Genomic DNA, 23521 nt, shown 5'->3' on the forward strand with positions numbered 1-23521 from the left:
GGTTGGTTTGGAGAGTGGAGTCTATGGCATTGTTCCTGTCTGAGGTCCCATCCCTCCTTAAACCCCACAGTCTCCAGGCTCCACCCCTGAAATCTCCAGACATTTCCCAACCTGGAATTGGCAACCCTATCTCCTTCACAGCAGCAGTAGCAATATTATTACAGATGTCCAGGGGTTTGAGCTGGGTGCTGATGAGTCAGTCAGGACACCTATTCAACTGTCTATAGTCTTGTTCACCTCAGAACACAGAGCTCCACAGTTGACTAATCAGAAAGAGTGTGGTAGAAGCAGGCAGCAGCCTGCCAGGCACACAGCACAGCTTTACCCCTTAGGGAAAACACATTTTACCCTTTTTCACCTCCCTATGGGCCAGAGTTCTAAAAATCCCTGTCAAGGAAGGAATGCACTCTCTGAATTTTGGGTTTCTAGGTTCAGGGGTTTGGGCTGGGTGTTGAGTCAGTCAAGACACTTGCTTTTATATATATAGATGGAAACTGGTCACCATAGGGTATAATGGAGAATCAATCCATGGGTATCCGGGGCTCGGGGGGGGGGCTGTTTTTTAGGTAGAGGCACCGAATTTTCAGCATAGCATCTGGTGCCTCTCCTCAAAACAACAACAACCAAGTTTCAAAAAGATTGAACCAGGGAGGGTCCAATTTTATGAATTCTATGAGCCCAAAAAGAAGGTGCTCTCATACTCCATTATTTCCAGTGGAAGGAAGGCATTTAAAAGGAATGTGGTCCCTTTAAATGTGATAGTCAGACCTCCCTTCAGAGTTCAGTCATGCTTGTCACACCCTTGCTCCTGGCTCCACCCCCAAAGTCCCCAGATATTTCCTGAGTCAGACCAGGCAATCCTAATGTTTGTGCTTGTTTTGTATAATAGCAGAATTACCTTGATCGAGGCAACAATAAGAGATAACAACAGATTTAGATCTGTGCCAAAAATTCATTAAATTTATATTTTGTGTAGCAGCTTGTGCACTAGACATTCCCCCCCAAAATCCTTACCCAGTTTTCAGAAAGAATACCTGGCTTGGCTTGTGACCTGTTTAGGTTTCTGTGCTCCTCCCTAAAAGGCTCAGCATTACAAAGGGACACAGGCTCTGAATCACAGCATAAAGTGAGGTCACAGGACAAAGGAACAACTGATGAACTCAGAACCTTATATTGCAACACTATTCCCCCTATATGTGTGCGTGCACACACATGTATAGGTACACCATAGAGCATAAATGCCATGTAAAAGAATTTGTCTGGCAGCGCCAGAACTAACAGCAATCCAGCAGGAAGCATCTAACACCTTTCACAGTATGAAAGTTGCTTCCCTCCCCTATGAGAACCTATGAGACATTCTTTTAGAAAACTGCTCCTTGCAATCTGGCAGCTAAAGTGGTTTTGTAAGATTGGGTTGTAACGGACAGGTTACAAAGTGCATTTTGTGTATTTTATTTCCCCACAGTTCATTTTGGTACTATGTAACCTCACTGCTACTGTTTCAGTTGTTGTTGTTTGTTTAAAATAAGAGCCAGCCAGATTTTCTAGGTTTGAAAATGGAGGAGACAACACTGCTTTGCCATGTATTCTGATTGCTCCCCACCCTTTCTAGCAGAGTATGCAGTTGGGTTCGGAGTTATGGGGTTGCCAACAATATGGAGAAAAATGTTGCACCTGATGTTGGGAAGGGCTGTGGCTCAGTGACAAAGCATCTGCTTAGTATGCAGAAAGTCCCAAGTTCAAATCTCCAGCATCTCCAATTAAAAGGATCAGGTAGGAGGTAATATGAAAGCCCTCGCCCTGAGACCTTGGAGAGCCACTGCCAGTCTGAGTAGACAATACTGACTTTGAAGGACCAAGGGTCTGATTCAGTGTAAGGCAGCTTCATGTGTTCATGTGGTTGTTCAGTGTGTGGAAAGGAGCAGCTGAAGCTTTTCATGTCATGGAGGTAAATAACATTATTTGGTAAATAACATTCAGTTTTTTCCACTCGCTGTTGGCAACCATATGCCCTATGCTGGTTCTCCAGTTCATAATGTAGAAGCTGAGTTGGGAGTGCTTGAATGACAGGTGCTGAAGTCAAGCCTACCTAGGTAGAGTCTCCAAGTGGGCAGCCGTGTTAGTCTGAAGCAGTAGAACAAAGCAGGAGTCAAGTGGCACCTTTAAGACCAACCAATTTTTATTCAAAATGTAAGCTTTCATGTGCTCTCTAAGCACACTTCATCAGACAAGACCTGATCCCCTCATCTGATGAAGTGTGCTTAGAGAGCACACGAAAGCTTACATTCTGAATAAAAATTGGTTGGTCTTAAAGGTGCCACTTGACTCCTGCTTTGTTCTAGGTAGAATCTCTGACCCTTTCTTCATCAAATGTGATTATTCACACTGCCCAAAGAAAGGCATTGTACTAGACATGCTCACAGCATTCCTAATCTAATTACTATTTCACTGTCTACCAGACATTGCATGCAGTTGCCTGTCAATTGTCTTGATGTACTATTTTTAATCAATAGCAGTGTCAGATGACAATAAGTTTTTAACTAGAGGAACTGCAAGGGAGAAGGGTTTTAAATCCTTCTAATCCCAAAAGTGCCTCCTCAGACTATTACACATACCTTCCCAAGGAAAAGCTGTTTGGGAAGGCTGGTGTAAGAAACCCAGTCAGGGTCAGCTTGGGAGGGTTGACCACTATAAATTTTCCCTGTCACCTTCACCCAGTACCTCAGGCACACACACAGAAATCCTGTCAGAAATGTAAACTAGGCACTAGGATCACAAAAAGGCAAGGAAGATAATAAAATAATATTAATTAGTTTGATTATGAACAAATCAGTTGACAGACAGACAGTTAATAGACAAGCTCTAAACACCAGAGATTGTCAGGCTGAGATAGTTTAAAACCAGAACATCAATGTGCATCAGGACTTTTAATAACTGAAATGTATGGAAATGATTTTATTGCATATTCTGTTTTTAATATTTTATGTTGTTTTTAACTGTTGTTAGCCACCCTGAGCACGCCGGGATATAAATTTGATTAAATAAATAAAATATAAACAGGCAGGCTTAAGAAATATATTTTAAAAACTTCGAACAGGCAGGCAGTGCTTATTTGGCACTAGGAACACTATGTAGAGATGGGATTATCCCCCTAAACGTGGGCTTCTTAAATCATAAAAATAATAAACGGTCACATACTCTTTGCCATACACACTGAGGACTTCTGACTTGTGCCAGATAAATGCTCCCTCATAGTAGGGTTGCCAAGTCCAATTTAAGAAATATCTGGGGACTTTGGGGGTGGAGCCAGGAGACATTGGGGTGGAGCCAAGAGCAAGGGTGTGACAAGCATAATTGAACTTCAAGGGAGTTCTGGCCATCACATTTAAAGGGACTGCACATCTTTTTAAATGCCTTCCTTTCATAGAAAATAATGAAGGATAGGGGCACCTTCTTTTGGGGCTCATAGAATTGGACCCCCTGGTCCAATATTTTTGAAACTTGAGAGGTATTTTGGGGAGAGGCACTAGATGCTATACTGAAAATTTGGTGCATCTATCTCAAAAAACAGCCCCCCCAGAGCCCCCGATACCAGCGGCTCAATTCCCCATCATTCCCTATGAGAATCGTTCATGGTGGTGCATGATGGCTGTGGAGGTGGGGCTTCCCCCGCTGGCCAGCTGGCTGGGGGAGGGGGGAAGCCTGTAAAACCGGGGGATCCCCCTCTGGGACCTGGGGATTGAGAAGCCTACCACATAGACTCACCCACTAACATACAGGAAGACTATGAGTGGAAAGGAGGGGGAAGGAGAACTAGAGAGGGGAAGAGGTATTAGGAGGAATCTAAGGATGTGCTAGAATAACAAAGTTGCAGAGGGAATGAAGAATAATATGGTGTGGGAGCAGGAATGACAAGACAAAAACTGTAGACAATGAAGGATATAAAAGAAAATGGTGACAAAGCCTGGTACCCAGCCACAGACTGCGTCAGAGACGCTACCTAGAACAAAGACAATAGGTGCCAGTAGCTGTTGGCGACTGGCTGACAAGGCCCATGGATATTTGCACCCCTTCTCATTCACACATGGACTATTACTAAAATATCTGTTTATATTCCCAGTAAACATCGTGGGGCTTTAACCACTAAAAAACATTGTTTTGTTTAACTAACCCTCAACATTTACTCTTATCGCCCTCTGCTGTATGGTTTCTAATAAGCACTCCTGGTAGGCTCCAAATGAAACATCAGGCCTCTTCCACAAAGGATAAATCCCTACCTCACTAGCTGAGAAAATCTGATCTGAATGGTACATTTTTTATTGTCCTCAATTGGTACCATTTTACTCAGTACTATGGCTTGGAACTTAAGTTACTGTTCTGTCTGCACAGCAGTAGTTCCTCTGATGGAAGAATTCTCCTTCTGAAAATCTGCAAGTTGCAAATATATTGCGCTATTAATGAAATTGGGATGCATTGAGGTGAATATCAGTGTGTGTGTGTGTCTCTCCCTCTAATGGCAGGACAAAATCATTTGATGAATACATCCAGGGCTTTTTTTTTTGAGCAGGAACGCAAAGGAACGCAGTTCCGGCTGACTTGGCATCAGGGGGTGTGGCCTAATATGCAAATGTGTTCCTGCTGGGCTTTTTCTGCAAAAAGCCCTGTGTGAAACAATGGTGATACCAGGGGTGTGTGGCCTAATATGCAAATGAGTTCCTGCTGGGCTTTTTCTACAAAGAAAGCCCTGATATATCCCTCTCACACAGAGCGATGATGAGGTGGATCCATAGGGATATTGTTTATGTACTTGCTAATGTGGAAAATGACCATTAGTGAAAATGGATTTAGACGTTTTAGGCCGGGGTGTCAAACTCATTTGTTAGGAGGGCTGGATCTGACACAAATGGGACTTTGTGGGGCCAGGCCATGTGTGTCATAAAATGTAAAGTGAGGTAGTGGAGATATAAACTTTATAAAGGACACAGACAAACACAATTAAAGATATTATGTTTTAACTTAAAATACAAACACTATTAAAACTCTTGTGATATTTTGTTTAAAATGGAAAGGTGGGGGAATAGTGGGATTTGGTAATACAATTTTAAAATTTAAAATAAAATATTATTATTATTATTAAAAAATAAAACATCAAGAAAAAGCACAAGAATCACAGCAGAAACTAAAAATATGAAATGCTCCGAGACTGAGAAGACAATAAAATGGCATTGTAAGCTCCCCTCCTCCCTCCCTAGCCTTGCTCAGATAGACTATAGCTCTTCAGTGTAATATCTTCCTTTGACTGTGGGTTCCCAGGTTAGAGTACTCACTAGTTACCAGTTCTCACATCTGTTGAACAGGGACAAGCTGGCTCAAAGCATCAACACTTTATTTGCAAGGACACAACTCCATGAAGCAACAGCTTCAGCTGGCCATACAAGTGCTGGGAAGTGAAACTACTTGAGCCCAGTCCATTGAAATACACTGCAACACAAAGAAAGTTGCAAGGGAAACGTGGAATGGATTTTCCATTAAGATCTCTGGGCCCAGAGATTTTAATGGAAAGTCCATTCCACATTTTCTTTGTAGCTTTGCAAGCCAAGAATTGCTTCCTGCTTCAGCCTGCAAAGACAAGGAAGAAGGAGCTGAAAACTTCAGCAGCCTCTGAATTTCAAAGGGTGAGAACAGGAAGGGGGCAGGGGAGAAACGAGCTCCATTGACCTTTTTAAAGCCCTGGGTGGGCCAGACATTTGACACACCTGTTTTAGACTGCTTGGTCTTGCCCTACAGGGAATCACTGCTGGAGCTAGGTATATAAACCTGAAATGTGTTCAGGCTCTTATTGCAGTGACTTCAGCAAATGCTGGAGCCAATAAGCCTTGCAAATCCAATGTCATTAACAAGCTTGGTTTGGGAAGTGCTAAATATAACCTGTGCATTCAGCCTCTGCTCCACCCGCCTGAAACACCTCCACACACCACTTTCTCTCTATTTTTGGAAGAAACTTTTATTTTCACAGAATTAAAATATCATGGGTGTTCTTTTCTGAGCTTTTATGTAACAGCTGAGCCATCTACTCCTCCTGCTGGCTGCTGGGGAAAAGCAGGAACAAGCCCAAAACAGGCAGACCAGAGCTTAGAGAGTGGCATCCGGTTTTTAAAGGCAATTAACCTGGCTGGAAATGCATAGCCTCAAGCAGGCAAAAGAATATATTGCCTGCCAGAGTCTCTGTGAGCAGGCAGGGCAAATTGGTAGAAACATCATTGTTGCCACCTGCAACATCTAAGCTGTGCTTTTTGATAGTCTTCCTGCCTCCAGGTATTAACTTGGGTATGGCTAGAATGATCCAGCCCATACAATGGCATGATCCCTTGGGTGTGAGCTGAACGGCAAGAGCCAGAGGGCTTTTAGTTTTTGGCTCATGTCTTTGTATAAGCTGGGCCACTGGATTCAACACCAACCCAAGCTTTAGTTCGTTACATTTGATTAATTTTGATTAATTTTGTTTAAAATGTATGTTTTCTCCCCATTGTATTCTAATTGTGTTTATTAATGTTGTAAGTTGCTTTGTGTCCATTTGGGGAGAAAAATGCACAGTCTCAGGAGTACAATGCCTAGGACCATGGACTGTGAGTCATTGATTCAAATCTCACCTCAGTCTTAAGCTCACTAGGGTGTCCTAAGCAAGCCAGTATTTTCCCCAAATCACAATGTGGAGAAACACTTGATATGTACTCTGCAAATGCCAAGTGTTATTGTTTACAAGTACATGCCAAATTCGATTTTTTAAATTCACCATATTTATCCTGTATACATTTGTATCATACCTCTTGTGTTCCACTGCATTTTTACCCACTGTTCCTCTTAAAAATTTCCTTATACTGTGAACATATTTCTGCCGACTGACAATCTTCTTCTAACATCCTGTGAACTGGGTCTTAATCCATGACAATGTATGCTTCAACAGGATTATTAGCCTGCATGATTGTTTTCCGTAATAAACAAAGAACAGCATGACAGTCTGGTGTCTCCATCACCACTGTAATATATGGTCCCCAATCCCCCCTCCCCATATATCTCAGGTGCTTTAACAGAAGTTAAGACAAAGCACAATATAACGCCCCCCCACACACACACAGAGACATTCACCAATGTGAAAAGCAGCAAAAGCTCTGTGGGAATTCTCCTGTTATGTACCTCAGAGCCCTTTGTCTGCATCTTGACTCACAGTGGAGTGAGTCACTGAGTGGAATCAGCATTTCTGGCTCATCAGTGCTTGTTCAATTCAAATATGGCCTCTACTAAAATTAGTCGTCTGCCAGGTGAGCAAGGAAAGCATGCTGAAATAACCTGTGATAGACCTGTGTGGCAGCTTTCCCAGAAATGCTAGACGTGTCACTTGATAAAGCAGGTAGCTTTTCTCCACTACTGATATCTAAAAGCTTGTCATGTAGTAGACCATGGTGTCAAACTCATTTGTTACAAGGGACATAACATGGGACTTTGTGAGGCCAGGCCATGCGTGTCATAAAATGTAATGTCAAATAGCAGAGATATGGACAAAAATAATTAAAGCTATTATTTTTAACTTAAAGTACAAATATGCTTAAAACTCTTGTTTAAAATGGAAAGATGGAGGAATAATGGGATTTGGCAATGCAATTTTTAAAATAAAACATCAAGAAAAAGCACAAGGATCACAGCAGAAATTAAAAATATAAACTAAAAATGTAAAAAATGCTCTGAGCTTAGGAAAATGAAATGACTGGGCATTCCAAGCTTCACCCCCCACCCCCCAGTTTACTCATATTGGCTATGGCTCTCCAGTGCAATATCCCCCTTTGGCTGTGGGTTCCTAGGTTAGAGTGCTCACTAGGCACCAGTTCTCAGGTTCATTTAGCCGAGACAAAACTGGCTTAAAGCATCAACCCTTTATTGGCAAGGAGACAACTTCAGCAAGCAACAGCTTCAACCGGCCATACAAATGCTGGAAAGTGAAACTACTTGAGCTCCACTCCATTGAAATATATTGCAGCCAATGTTCCCTCTAAGCTGCAGAGTCTTGTGAGCAAAAATTCTACTTGGTGAACTACTGGTATTAAAGTTGTGAAGTATTGCATAAATTATTGTGCTCTGGGGTCATCCTTCCTGAGCTAAGACAAAAATGTGTAAGCAGGAGGCTAAAAATCTGTGAGCTAGCTCAGCTTAGAGGGAACTCTGATTGCAGCACAGACAAAATTGCAAGGAAAACACAGAATGGATTTGGTCTTTGAGCCCAGATAGACTACTCCCAGTGTTGTCTATCTGGGCACAGAAACCTTAGTGGAAAATCCATTCCGCATTTTCTTTGCAGATTTGCAAGCCCAGAAGATCTTCCTGCTAAAGCAAGCAAAGACAAGGCAGTAGGAAGTAGGAACTTAGGCAGCCTTGGAGTTTCGAAGGGTGAGGGCAGGATGGAGAGGAGCGGGGAGAAAAGAGCTGCGGGCCTGCTTAAAGCCCTGGGCAGGCCAGTTTCATCCTGCAGGCCTTAAGTTTGATTCCTCTGCCAAAAAGTAATTGGGACATAACTTTGGAATCAAAGACTTTCACAGCTGCAGGGACAAACTGGCTATCCTTCACATTAAAAAACCTAGCAACTGTGGACAGACTACACTTGGCCAATTTTAATGCTTGTTCCCTCTGGGCTGTCCAGTTGTTATTATACTGGAAGAGGTCTATGCTGACAGGTGCAAGCAGGGCTTTTTTTGAGCAGGAATGCAGTTCTGGCTGGCTTTGCAACAGGGTGTGTGGCCTAATATGCAAATGAGCTTCTGCTGGGCTTTTTCTGCAAAAATGCCCTATGCTAAACAATGGTGATGTCAGGGGTGTGTGGCCTAATATGAAAATGAGTTGCTGTTGGGCTTTTTTTACAAAAAAGGCCCTGGGTGCAAGTAACCTGTTGAACCCCATTCATGATGGGGACCATGGACTGCAGTTATTCCCCATGAACGAGGATGTCTGGGGCTGCATTTGTGCTACACTGACTGACTGGTTTCTTCCTGTTTTGTTTCTATTTGGACTCAGTGGTTAAAAATGCCATCTGCCAGGCATTTCTTTAGAGTTAAAGGTTAGTTTGAATTTGTGTTTGCAAGTGGCTTGAATTTGACAGTATTTCCATATACTGATCTATATGCAGAAACTGATGTGCTCCATACAAATGTGATTCTACCTGAAACTTTTTACCCTGATGGTCTCTTCCTACAACTAGTGTGGAACTCAGGTGGGTTGATTTCTGCTGCTGAGAGCAGGTTGGACTGTTTTAAGCTGGCTGACTCCCAAGTAGACTCTGTCAAGACCATGCCTTGCTGCAGCCTGACAGACAACTTTTCCATCCTTGGGGCTTGTTGGTGCAGTGTGCCTTCGGTGAGGCTTGCACTTACCCTGGGATAAATGCAGGGGCAGAGGTGTTGACTCCAGACAAATTGGGAGGTTTCTGCTGGAGCTCACAGGAGCGGTGCTCCAACTGGGCTGGCCAAGGCCCTGGCTGGCAGAACCTGCCATGCGGCAGCCATGTACTCCCAGGCCAGGCTGTGTGGCTTAATATGGAAATGAGCTCCTGCTGGGGGGTTTTCTACATAAAAGCACTGAGACAAATAGTTAGGAGGGTACAGCCTGGAAGATCCAGGTTCAGATCACTTCATACTATGAAACTCAAGAAGTGATCTGGGACAGTTATTGTCAATATATTCTACTTGAATGCATACAAGCTTGTTTTATACTGATTCAGCCTGTTGGTCTATCAAGGTCACTACTGTCTGTTCTGACAGGCAGGGTCTCATGATGTTTCACATCACCTACTGCTTGATCCTTGTTGATCTATTGGACACTTGTGGAATTTCATGGATGGGGAGTGGGGACTGCCACAGAATGACCACCATGAGAGGCTAGACAAGTTTCAAAATGGCTGCTATGGAGTATTGGGGCCAATCACAAAATGTTGGGGGATTGCAAGCCAAGCATCTTTCTACCATGGAGGCAGCTGCTTCTGAATTGGTTCTCCCTTCTGACACAGTGATATTTTCTAAAGGACTCCTACTCCAATGAGATGGAGAGAAGCCAGGGCTGGCAGTTTGCTTTGGGGATAGGCAAATGAGCACCAGAAGACCCTTTAGTGGGCATCATAGCAACAACGGGCACTTCACTGGGCATCACTGGTCTATGTAATAGCCATATACAGAAGTCAAGTCAAAGGCCAAACCTTGCTCAGAGCCATCACCAGCCTCATCATTCTGCCCTGGCTTCCAGTTCTAGTTTATAAAGTGATCCTCCTTGCATTCTTGTTGGAAGGTTTATTAACACCATGCATAAAGATAGGTAAAGATTAGAGCACTTGTTAGTGAAGGATATTCCAGTGCTGAGCAGCATGCCATTTTTCATATTGTACTAAATGGGTTACAGCAAAAAGTGTCTGTCTTTGCTTTAAAAGCTACATTTTAAGAATGTCCTGATGGACTCAGTGAGTCACCTTCATCAGCTATCACAGGATTCATTATTACTAGAAATGAAAGCTACAAGGCTGGAGGATAGAGGTGAGAGAGGTGGTTTCTGGGTTATGAGCAGAGAGGCATATGAAATCAGAAGTGAATCATGCTGTAGGTCCTGATTCAAGTGGAACTGAAACTCCAAGATGGAGCTGCTGGCTGCTGAGCTATATCAAAAGAGTTCTCTTGCCCAGAGAAAAGGTAAAACTGTTCCACAGAAATCCTAGGCAGAGTTTGGAGCAAATCCAGGCCGATCAAATTAATTTGCAATATGTTCCATTCCACCCACACGGAATTATGAATAATTGCTACCAGCTAATTCATCCAGAAAACATGTGCATCTGGAAAACAGCTAAGAAAGGCAAATCCTGCCTGTCTCCTTAAAGACTGAATAATTCTTATCCTTGGTGATTGATTAAATTTATGGATCATGCAGTCCCTGCCATGGCGGGGCTCTGGGTGATGTACAACATTCAAAACAATCACAATAAAGAAACTATAATAAAAACATAGAAACATGCAAAGGATTAGAACAGTATAAAAACAGATGGCAAATAATATATCTATTAAAATTGCAGACTGCTGGCTACTCCATGGGCAAGGGGTGAGGGGGAGTTAGCTGAAGTGAACAAACAGGGTGCTAGTTTAAGATGAAACTGTCACTGTCCTCAGTTGAAAGCCTGGTGGAACATCTTTGCCCCGTAGAATTGCATAAGATCCCAAAGGGTCCAGATGGAGTTTGGCAGAGGGTACCACCAGGTTGGGGCCAGGACCGAAAAGGCCCTGGTTCTTGTTGAGGACAGCCAAACATCTTTAGGGCTGGGAACCACTAACACATTACTGTCCTGAGAGCACAATGCCCTCCTAGGGACATACCAGAGGAGAAGGTCCTGCAGATACTTTGGTCCTGGACTTGTAGGGGGCCTTATAGGTCAGTATCAGACCCCTGAACTTGAGTCGGTACCCCACAGGGAGCCAGTGCAGCTGACGCAGGGTATGTGTTTGTCACGCCCCTGCTGGCCCTTGCCTCGCCACGCCCTGCCGTGACTACTACTCGCTTAGTGACCTGGTTTGGGCCGGGGCTCGGCTAGGTGTCCCAGAGGTCTCAGAATGTGGGAGGACAGAGCTGGGTTACCTCACCCATTTATACTCATGTCCTCCCTGGCTGTGCTGGGGCTCCACTCTCTCTCTGTCTCGACAGCCTTTTTCCACATCAGCCAGCTTCCTCCCCGACCTCTCAGCCTTGAGGCCTTTTATCTCTCTCCCGGTCCCCTCCCTGCTACCCTGGTCCCACCCCCGGGTAGCTCCGCCCCAGCTTATAAGTGGGGACGCTGAGGGAGGTCTTCCTGGGGCATGGCCTTCCGTCAGCAGGCATGTGGATGGGGGTGTTGGGGTTGCTTCTGGGCCAGCTCAGGGCTCCTGCCTTCCCTGCCCTCGCGGCCGGGTGGCATTCCTGCTCTCCCTTTCCCCCAGCTGCGGTCGTGGCTCAGCCACCTTGCCCAGGCCTGGGGGTGGGCCCGTCAGTTCTCGGCTTTGGTCGGCATCTTGGAGGGGCAGACTGCGTCGGGCAGCCAGAAGGTTGGTTGGGGCCTCGGGAGGTGCAGGGGGGGGGGGGCTCCCAGCAATGTCAGTCTCAAGGGCAGGCCTGTGTAGAGCAAGTTACAGTAGTCTAATCTGGTGGTTACCATTGCATGAATTACTGTGGTGAGGTCAGAGTGTAATAGGAAAGGGACCAGCTGCCAAGCCTCGTGTAGATGAAAAAATGCCATTTGACAATATATGTGCCTTGGGCCTCCATATTTAAGGTGGTATCCAAGATCACATTCAAACAGTGTTAGTAGTTTCCCATCAAGAGTGGGTAATATCAGCCCTGATCCCAAAGCCCCCCCAGCCACAGAACCTCCATCTTAGCTGGATTCAGTTTCAACCTGCTCTGCTTCAGCCATCCAAACACAACCTCCAAACCTATAGCCAAATTATGCAGGATGAAGTCCAAAAACAGATATAGATGGGTGTAATTGGCATACTGATGACACCCAAGCTCAAAGCTCTGCAGCAGCTGGGCAAGGAGGTGAATATAGGTGTTAAACAACATGGGGGAGAGGAGTGTATCAAGGCCAGAATAGTTTTAAATCATCAGAGGCTGATAATAACATAAGAGAAGCCATGTTGGATCAGGCCAACGGCCCATCCATTCCAACACTCTGTGTCACACAGTGGCCAAATATATATATATATATATATATATATATATATATATATATATATATATATATATATATATATATATATATATATATATATATATATTTATATACACACACACACACACACACTGTGGCGAATAGTCACTGATGGACCTCTGCTCCATATTTTTATCTAACCCCCTCTTGAAGCTGGCTATGCCTATAGCCGCCACCACTTCCTGTGGCAGTGAATTCCATGTGTTAATCATCCTTTGGGTGAAGAAGTACTTCCTTTTATCTGTTTTAACCCGACTGCTCAGCAATTTCATCGAATGCCCACGAGTTCTTGTATTGTGAGAAAGGGAGAAATGGACTTCTTTCTCTACTTTCTCCATCCCATGCATTATCTTGTAAACCTCTATCATGTCACCCCGCAGGCAACGTTTCTCCAAGCTAAAGAGCCTCAAGCGTTTTAACCTTTCTTCATAGAGAAAGTGTTCCAACCCTTTAATCATTCTAGTTGTCCTTTTCTGCACTTTTTCCAATGCTATAATATCCTTTTTGAGGTGTGGTGACCAGAATTGTACACAATATTCCAAATGAGACTGCACCATTGATTTATACAGGGGCGTTATGATACTGGCTGATTTGTTTTCAGTTCCCTTCCTAATAATTCCCAGCATGGCGTTGGCCTTTTTTATTGCAGTCACACACTGTCTTGACATTTTCAGTGAGTTATCTACCATGACCCCAAGATCTCTCTCTTGATCAATCTCTGCCAGTTCACACCCCATCAACTTGTATTTGTAGCTGGGATTTTTGGCCCCAATGTGCATTACTTTGCACTTGGCCACATTGAACCTCATCTGCCACGTGACACCCACTCACCCAGCCTCACAATCCTCTCTGGTTCTCACCACCCTGAACAATTTAGTGTCATCTGCAAACTTGGCCACTTCACTGCTTACTCCCAACTCTAAATCATTTATAAACAAGTTAAAGAGCATGGGACCCAGTGCTGAGCCCTGTGGCACCCCACTGCTTTCCATCCTCTACTGCGAAGACTGCCCATTTATACTCACTCTCTGCTTCCTATTCATTAGCCAGTTTTTGATCCACAAGAGGACCTCTCCTTTTACTCCATGACTCTCAAGCTTTCTAAGGAGCCTTTGATGAGGAACTTTATCAAAAGCTTTCTGAAAGTCAAGGTAAACACATCTACTGGGTCCCCTTTGTCCACATGTTTGTTCACCCCCTCAAAGAAATGTAACAGGTTAGTGAGGCAAGATCTTCCCTTACAGAACCCATGCTGAGTCTTCCTCAATAACTTGTGTTCATCAGTGTGCCTACTCATTCTGTCCTTGATAATGGTTTCTACCAACTTTCCCGGTATTGAAGTCAGACTGACTGGCCTGTAATTTCCCAGATCTCCTCTGGAACCCTTTTTAAAGATGGGGGTGACATTTACTACCTTCCAGTCCTCAGGAACGGAGGCAGATTTCAATGAAAGATTACAGATTTTTGTCAGAAGATCCACAAGTTCAACTTTGAGTTCTTTCAGAACTCTTGGATATATGCCATCCGGACCTAGTGACTTATTAGTTTTTAATTTGTCTATCAGCTGTAGGACCTCCTCTCTTGTCACCTCAATCTGACTCAGGTCTTTCAACACCCCTTCCAAAATAAGTGGTTCTGGAGCAGGCAAACACTTCTCATCTTCCACAGTGAAGACGGAGGCAAAATATGCATTCAGCTTCTCAGCCATTTCCCTATCCTCCTTCAGTAATCCTTTTACCCCTTGGTCATCCAAGGGCCCCACTGCCTCCCTGGCTGGTTTCCTGCTTCTAATATACTTAAAGAAATTTTTATTGTTGGTCTTTATGTTTTTTGCAATATGCTCCTCATAGTCCCTTTTTGCCTGCCTGATCACAGACTTGCATTTGATTTGCCACAGCCTGTGTTCCCTTTTATTAATCTCACTTGGACTAGCTTTCCACTGCTTAAAGGAGTCCTTCTTACCTTTTACAGCTTCCATTACTTTGTTTGTTAACCTGCAGGCCTTTTCTTATACCTGTTTGTGCCTTTCCTAACTTGTGGCTCGTACTATAAACCTTGTGGACACCAAAATAGATGAATTACTCCACAATTAAGGTACATCACCTCCAGTGCATCTGATGGATTGAGTTCCAGCTCATTAAAGCTTTGCCTGAAATAAATGTTGAGAGTCACTAAGGTGCTGCTGAATTCGCCATACAGCAGGACCTCCCAATAAGAAACTTTCACTATGACTTAGTTGAACCCCAAAGCCAAGACATTATAAGATGTGTCAAGAATTTTGACAGATTTCTGTGTATGTATGGAGCTCCCTCATTTTCTGTTAAAGTTAGTGTAATTGGCCTGACTGTACAGTTAGGGCAGCAGCACAGCAAAATATAATCAGTAAGGCTTTTGATAAGGTTCCACAGAATATTCTTGTTGACAATTTGGTAAAATGTGGTTTGGATCCTATTACTGTTAGGTGAATCTGTAACTGGTTGACAGATTGCACCCAAAGAGTGCTTGTGAATGGTTCCTCATCCTCTTGGAGAGGAGTAACAAATGGAGTGCCTCAAGGATCTGTCCTGGGACCTGTTTTGTTCAACAGCTTTATAAATGCTTTGGATGAAGGAATGCTTATTAAATTTTATTAAAGAGGGAATGCTTATTAAATTTGCAGATGATACTAAATTGGGAAGGGTAGCAAATATGGTAGAAGACAGAGTCAGGATACAGGATGATCTTGACAGACTGGAAAACTGGGGTAAACAAATAAAATGAATTTTAACGGGGATAAATGTAGAGTTCTGCATTTAGATAGGAAAAATCCAACGCACAATTATTGGCTGGAGGAGACTTGTTTTGGCAGTAGTATGTGCAAAAAGGATCTTAGTAGTCCATACACTGAGCATGAGTCAGCAGCGTGATGCGGTAGCTAAAAACGCAAATGTGATTTTGGGCTGTATCAACAGAATTATAGTGTCCAGATCATGCAAACTGATGCTATCGCTTTCCTCTGCTCTAATTAGACCTCACCTAGAGTATTATGTTCAGTTTGGGACACCACAATATAAGAAGAATATAGACAAGTTAGAACATGTCCAGAGGAGGGCAATGAAGATGGTGAGGGGTCTGGAGATCAAGTTCTACAAGGAAAGGCTGATGGAGCTGGGTATGTTTAGCCTGGAGAGGAGATGACTGAACATAAGAGAAGCCATGTTGGATCAGGCCAATGGTCCATCCAGTCCAACACTCTGTGTCACACAGTGACCAAAAAACCCCAGGTGCTATCAGGAGGTACATCAGTGGGGCCAGAACCCCAGAAGTCCTCACCCTGTTGCCCCTCCCAAACACCAAGAATACAGAGCATCACTTGCCCCAGACAGAGAGTTCCAATATGCTGTGACTAATAGCCATTGATGGACCTCTGCTCCATATGTTTATGAGAGGAGATATGATCACCATCTTCAAGAACCTGAAGGACTGTCATATGTAAAGGATGGTGAGGAGTTTTCTGTTGTCCCAGAAGGTCAGACCAGAACTAACAGGTTGAAATTAAATCAGAAGAGTTTCTGGCTAAACATTAGGAAGAACTTTTTGACAGAGTGGTTCCTAAGTGCAACAGGCTTCCTCAGTTGGTGGTTGAAGGTGTTTAAACAGAGGCTAGATGGCCATCTGACAGCAGTGCTGATTCTGTGAACTTAGGCAGATCATGAGAGGAAAGGCAGGGAGAGTTGCATCAGTGCATAGTTCTTGCGGTTCTTTCTAACAAGCCCACGGAAATGCTGATCTCCACTTTGGGGTCAGGAAACAATTTTTCTCCAGGCCAATTTTATCAGGAATCCTGGAGGGTTGGTTTGTTTACCATCTTCAGCCCATAGAGCAGTGGTAAGTAGGGGTGGTCCCTTCCAGCTCTATGATTCTATGTCGTTAAAAAGAAGCCCTCCAGCATCCTCTCCCACTCTGCAAAGCACCTGGGGCATATTTCTCTGACTGTGCTATGCATCTGCTTGGAGTGGCAAAATGGCCACTGGCTGGCCCTTAAAGGCACATCTGAATGATGGATTTTCATGACCCCACTTTATTGCTACTGTGCATAACCTTGATTACATTAAAAGTCCAGTAGTAAAACAATGTCACACCCTTCTAAGCCCATTGACTTCAGTAGAAAATGTCACTCTTTTAAGGATTGTACTTTAAGTACCCAAGGAAAAGGCAGTTAATCCAGGCACACCCTCAGGACACCAACCTGCTTCCTACAAGCAGGTAGATATATGGACCACACAGCTTGTGCTGATCTGCTTTTTGGGCTGAAGCAACTGTATAATTCAGTTTCCTGATATAAAACTCTTCATATGTTTGCTGTGGAAAACACCAGTCTGCACACAGTCCTTCTGTTTGCCCTCTTTGGGGTAGTCACTTCATCAGCAGGTCATTTTCAACTGGCAAATTAGTGCTTGGACAGTGATCCCAAGGTAAACAGTGTTATTGCTGCTTCTGTGGGAAAGGATATGCAAACTTTTTGAGTATCATCATGGTGCTCTTCAAGTAAAGTTTCTTCTGAGTTTTTGGAAAAGTCTGAAAAATGAGTCATTCTAATGATGCCTGGTTTTCAGTTGATCAGTGTTGGCTCTTTCAAGGGCTACAGTCTTGTTATAAGACTTATAAATAAAATGGTATTGCTAATTAACCTTACATGTTCTATCCATAAATTTGAAATTATTTTTAGCTTTCCTGAAGCTCCAAAGCTTCTGTACACACATAATCTAAAGCCACACACATTGCACTTTTAATGTGTGGAATCTGGGTTCCTTCAACCACAAGTGCAACAGGCTTGTAGGGCCCTAGCTTGGATCAGATCCACAGAGCAGGGGAAAAAGTGGCTTCTGCCTCCCCCCCACCCCACCCTGCTGTTTTCCCAACTCAGCATGGTCCTAGTTGGGATGTTATTTGCCTTGTTGAGGGGCTACATGCATGCTGATGAGCTACAGGTATGGTCCACAATGGAACAAATAGCTCTCCACCCACGAAATGACATTACATTTCTGCAAATGACAGTAATAGCAGCACAACACAAGAGGTTTGGGCTGCCATATGTCTCCTGCTTTCATATTACCATATAATAGCTGACTCTCTGCTTTCTGACAGTTTCCAACATTTTACACAATAGTGCCCCAGTATATACAGTGCAGATATGCTTTATGTGCTTCTTGGTCCCTTCAAATAATGTAGTCACAAAGTCTTTGTGTCATTTAAATAATATCTGCAGATTTACAGTAAACCAACAAGAACAGAGCCTGTGTTTTGTTGGAAGCATCACACAGTTATAAGGATATAGGGTTGTGTATGGTAGCTCAACTAAGCATATCAGCTACAGGCACAAACATGATGGCCCCACCACCATCAGGGTGCCAACAGAAGTGAGTTTGTGTGGGGTGCATTCTCAGAACAGGGAATAATTCAAGGAACATAAATGCTTGCATTTGATTTATTTGGTGAATCAAGGCTCCTCCAAAAGTTACCCAAGCATGCACTTTAGGAATTTTCAAACCATATTTTCACTTCTTTGCCATTTCCTGTTGATTAAAGTGTTTTGTGGCATGGCGGAGAAGCAGAAATAATGCTAGGGGACAGATTTTACTGCTGAGGGGTGGGGGAGGCGGTTGATTTCTAGGTCCTCACAAAATTCCCTAGAAATATTTTGTTCATTTCAGTGATCAACTTCTACCCCAGCGTACAGTCATCTCATGTTCCCATTATGAGCTTTGGTCAGGATGGATTCAAAAGTTACAGAAAAAGCCTGCAGTCCTAGGCATATTCCCTTGGGAGGGCTTCCAAGTGAATCAAATGGGATTTACTTGCAAGTAAATACGCGGAGGATTGAGTTGCTAGTAGTTCAGAGACTATATATAGGATGCAAAAATTGCCCTTCTATTGCAAACCGACATAACTACTCACATGAAACTACTTCCCATGAGAAGAAACAAGTGATCTCTGGAGGGGGGAAGGTCAAGACGCTGGAATTGTTTGGGAAAGCACCCCTTGTTTTCTTCAAACTGCAACCTCCCCAGTAAGCCTGGGCAGGAGGAAGCCCTTACCTGTAGGACACCTGCTTTCTGATGGACAAGTGTGGGAATTGGTCCTCCAGCTGTGCTCCCATGGATGGACCTGCTTCAGCTCCAGATGCTCTCCGCTCTTCCAACTGAGGGTTCAAGTTCTGACCCAGTGGGAAGCTGGATGGCAGGGACTTCCCAGCCCCGAGAACCCTCCATTCGTCTTCTCTCCCTGCCCTTCGCAGGTTTGTGTTACTTCCTGGGGCGTTTTCGCCGTCTCTGGCAGGAAGGCATCCTCTACAGTCTCTGGAAGCCTCAGCCATTCTTGAAAGCAAGAGGAACTTGCCTTGTTCACTTCCTGCCTAAAGCAGGGCGATGCTCTGTGCCAGCCTGCTTGACCTTCCTGAGAAGAAGGGAGAAGGAAAAGATAGGTCCGACTGGTCCCCTTCCCCGCCCCGGTATTTGGCAGCTTCTTAGCTAGATGGGTAATGCAGCTGAGAACCCGCTCATTCAGTCTGACCCTTTCAGGAAATCAAAGCATGAGAGGAATCCAAGTGAAAAAAATCCAGAAACTTAGGCAAGACTGAGGAAGTGCCCACGACCCATCTACCTCTCCGGAGGCAGGAAGACGGAAAGGCGAAGAATTGAACGCTCTCGGCTCGTGGGCGGGGGCGCAGCAGCGAACTCTGGAGGGGCAAATTTCGCTCAGAGATGGGGAGCCTGTTCCCCCCTCTCCTGCCGGTGGCTACAAGCAGGAGCGCTTCATGGCTGGGAGCAGATGCTTCATCTCAGCGTCTCGGTCCAGAAGAGCTGGCTCAGCAGCAGCAGCAGCAGCAGCGCTAGCAGGGAACGAACCCGGGCAAGAAACTGAGCAAAGAGGGGAGAGAGAGAGAGAGAGTGCGCCAGAACGCGGGGAGGGAAGGGGCTGTGCTAGGCGCTCCACAGGAGTACAGTGTCACCTTAGAGACACTCGGAAGCGGGGGACTTAACTCTTCGCGCCCCAGGTTGGAGGAGAACGAACACTGCACCTTGCTGCTGTGATCCAGGCTGTTCGCTGGCCCACGATGAACCTGAGATTCAAGAGTGGTTTAGGGATCATCTAGTCTGACCTTTCTGCACACCAGAAGATCCTGAGGCATAGCTTAAGTATCAACATGATATATCAATTGCATAAGACTGATACAAAAGAATCCCATTTACAGCAAGCTATACACAGCAATAGAGACCACAGTCCCAAATAATTTGTTTAAGTAATTTTGTGAATCATTTTGTGGAGTGCAACTCTATTACCTGCACAGAAAAGCCCTCTTGAATAGCTCAGCTTTGCATGGTTTGCAGAACGCCAGGAGAATGGGAAGTTTCCTGACCTACTCAGGCAGACCATTCCACAAGACAGGAGTCACAAGGGAGAAAGCAGGTGTAGGGGCACTTGTTGATTTTGCCCATTTGCAGGTTGACATGAACAAAGTTGCCATGGCAGAGCACAGGGAGAGAGAGGATCCCACAAATAAGAGGGGCTGAGGCCATTAAGGGCTTTGTATGTGATAGCCAGTGCCTCAACCTGAGCCCAGTAACAAATGGGTAGCCAATGGAACATCTGCAGAATGGGAGAAATATGCATGCTCCATCTACCTCCTGCTAATAGTTGAGCTGCAGCATTCTGGACCAGGTGGAGTTTCTGAGTCAGGCCCGTAGCCACGGAGGGGGCACCTGTGGGGGCACTGCCCCCTGACTTTCAGGGGGCTCTCTGGGGTGCAGCCATTTTTTCCGTGAGTGGCAGCTGGAGCAGGGAGAACTGAGCAGGGCACATTGCATTGAAGCAGCAAAAGCAGCAATCGCAGAGGAGGGAGGTGGAGGATCAGGAGGCGGAGAAAGCCATGAGGAATGGGATGGGGGAGAGGGAGCTGGAAGGAACCCCCCTGCTTGCATGCAAGGTGCAAACCCTTCTTGACTCCAAAGTTTTAGAGTTGGCTGCCTTGACTTGGCTACTTTCAGAGCCTCCAGCTTTTGCCCCTACCCCAGAAAGCTTCTGAGAAGCAGCAAACCCCACAGTGGATGAGAAAGAGTGCCCTTTGACTTTTTAAAAAGCCCCTCAACTTTTGAAATCCTGGCTACAGCAATCTGAGTTGATTTTGAGGGAAGACCAATGTAAAGTGCGTTACAGTAGTCTAGTCTCAATGTTACTGTGGTTTGGATCGAAGTCAGCCATATCAAGGTAAGGGGCCATCTTACAGGCTAGGCTGAAAGCTCCCTCTCCTATTTTTGCTGCTGCTGCATTAATTTGCTGGATCCAGTATGACCTTGAGGCTTTTAACTGAGTCAGCAAGGGTCAGATGAACTCTATCAAAAATAGGGAGTACAATATCCTTCAAGACATCCACCTTCCCAACCAGATTTATCTCTGTATTAACAAGATTTAGCTTCAATTTGTTTACTTTTAGCCAGTTAGCCACAGCAGCCAGGCAGCAATTTAGGACCTCTACTGCATCACCAGGAAATTTGGTTAATGATATATAGAGCTGAATATAGCCAGCATATTGATGGCAACCAGCCCTGAAGCTATGAATGATTTGTCATAAGGGCTTTACATAGAAATTGAAAAACATGGGGGATAGACAAGGTAGGTCCCACACTGATGACATCTGACTCCCAATAGCAGCCCTTTGAGTCCAAGCCACTAGGAATGATTTGAACTAGTTCAACACACATCCTCTGATAACAACTTCTACCTCCATGAGTCTCAGCAAGATGACATGATCTACTGTATCAAAGGCTGCAAATGAATCCAATAAGAGCAACAGAGGGGCTTGTCTGTACTCTGATGGAGGTCATCAGCTGTCTTTGTCCCATAGCTGGGCCTGAAGCCAGACTGAAAGGGATCTAGAGCAGATGAGTCAGCCAAGAAGACCTGGAGCTGATCTGTTACTGTTCTCTCCATCAGTTTGCCCAGAAAAGGTAAATTAGAGACTAGGCAATAATTGGCCACAAGCATCATTTTTCTGTAGGGATGTTTTTGTGAGTAGCAAATGGATAACCACCTCTTTGAGAGCTGAGGGAAGGTGCCCTGAGTTAGGGACTGATTTATTACAGATGCTAAAGGTGTGTTGATGTGGTCCTTACATGTTTTAGTAGCTGGGCAAGGATCTAGGGTACAAGTACTGGCCTTCACAGATCCCAGGATCTTGTCTGCATCCATGACAGAAGCTAGGATTGTCAACAAATCTGGAGAAAAATGGCCTGCCCCTTTAATAGAGGCTTAATAGGATGTTATTTATTTCCATGGCATCAAAAGCTTTAATTGCTCTCTTTGGCACATAAACACCCCCTTTTTCCCACTTTGAGCCCCGACCCACTCTGAGCTTGGACACAGGGTAGAGTGGAATACAAATCTAATAAATCAAATTAAAAAAAAATCACTCTCTTATAAAGGAACAGGAATTTTTTTTCTTCAGACCTGTTGGCAACCCTGTCATTGATTATTTTTGCATAGCGCAGACAAAACATCCAGTGAATACACCATAAACATGTGACAACTACAACTGGAAGAATCCTTCTCTCCAAACTAATTGCAAAAACATTTTCCCATGAGACTTTGTGCTCATGTAGCTATTATTTAAACCAGGTTGCAACAAGTGCAAAGCAGCGTGCTTAGGATGCCAGCACAATATCTGCAGGTCTGTGGTGTGCAGACTAATTATGTTTAGCTGCTTTGCACCACTTGCACAAGTTTTCATTGGCACCAACCATTCCAGTAGTCTAGTCTTCCTACCCACCAGTATCACTCACTGCAGATGGTAGAGGTCACTTTCTAGGATAGGAGTTAACAAGAACTGGGGACAATCAGACTGAGTTCACCTCCTGCTGGCCCCCGTTTCCTCATACCCCAGGAGTTTTCACTTCCCTTCCATCCCTTCTTTGAATTGGACTGTCCACTCCCTTTGATAAATATTACTGCCCCAGAACCTTTTATCTTGGAACTTCATTGTTCTCATATGCAGGGCTTATTTTTTGAGCAGAAATGCACAGGAATGCAGTTCTGGCTGGCTTGCTGTCAGGGGGTGTGGCCTGATATGCAAATGAGTTCCTGCTGGGCTTTTTCTGCAACCCCCCCCGCTTGCGTGTGAGCATCTGTGGGGGACATGGAATTGTCTTAGAAGACTTAAGCACAGAGTCCGCAGGAATTCATTAAAGCAGTTGTCTTTAGCCTTTTCAGAGCAGGGACCCACAGAGACCAAGCACATGACCAGAAGCATTTTGTCTCTGCAGATCCCAAATTAGATGGGATATCAAGCAACTGGGGTTAGGGAGATCTCTGAAATTTCACACTCCAAATAAGTAGTGCTGCTTGTGACAATTCTGTCTTTCAACACCCCCCCTTCCCTCACTCTCTAGAGTTTACACCCATCAATCACTTGATCATCCCTAACCCCTCATGCCTCCTACAGCTCCCTACTGCCTTGTCGTGACTTGTCACTTATCCAAACTTTCCAGACTTTCCTTTCAGTTCTCTCTCATGACTCAGCTCCATCAACCTCCAAACAGCGTTAGTTCCTTTTCCCCAGCCTAGCTGTCATATTCTGTACCAGAATTACATTCAATGGGTAGCAAGTACATTCATTTGAAAGACTCATACACGTTCCATGTCACAGGACACTCCACTGACCCATGAGCACCATTTTGCATTGGAGGTCAGTTGGAGTATTTCCCACTAGGAGGACCATCAGTCCTA

The 23521-nt window shown here is 44.5% G+C and overlaps 1 protein-coding gene across 1 annotated transcript in view; it reads right to left on the minus strand.

Moving 5' to 3' along the window:
• DGKZ (diacylglycerol kinase zeta) overlaps positions 1–19040 on the minus strand; it is a 202235-nt gene extending 183195 nt beyond the window's left edge. The window contains exon 1 of the mRNA XM_060261192.1: positions 18838–19040. Coding sequence (XP_060117175.1) covers positions 18838–18899 — 62 coding nt within the window. The 5' untranslated portion in view covers positions 18900–19040. The remainder of the gene's footprint in view (positions 1–18837) is intronic.
• Between the last annotated feature and the right edge of the window lie 4481 nt (positions 19041–23521).

Source organism: Heteronotia binoei, chromosome 21, assembly GCF_032191835.1.
Source record: "Heteronotia binoei isolate CCM8104 ecotype False Entrance Well chromosome 21, APGP_CSIRO_Hbin_v1, whole genome shotgun sequence".
Taxonomy (NCBI): Eukaryota; Metazoa; Chordata; class Lepidosauria; order Squamata; family Gekkonidae; genus Heteronotia; species Heteronotia binoei.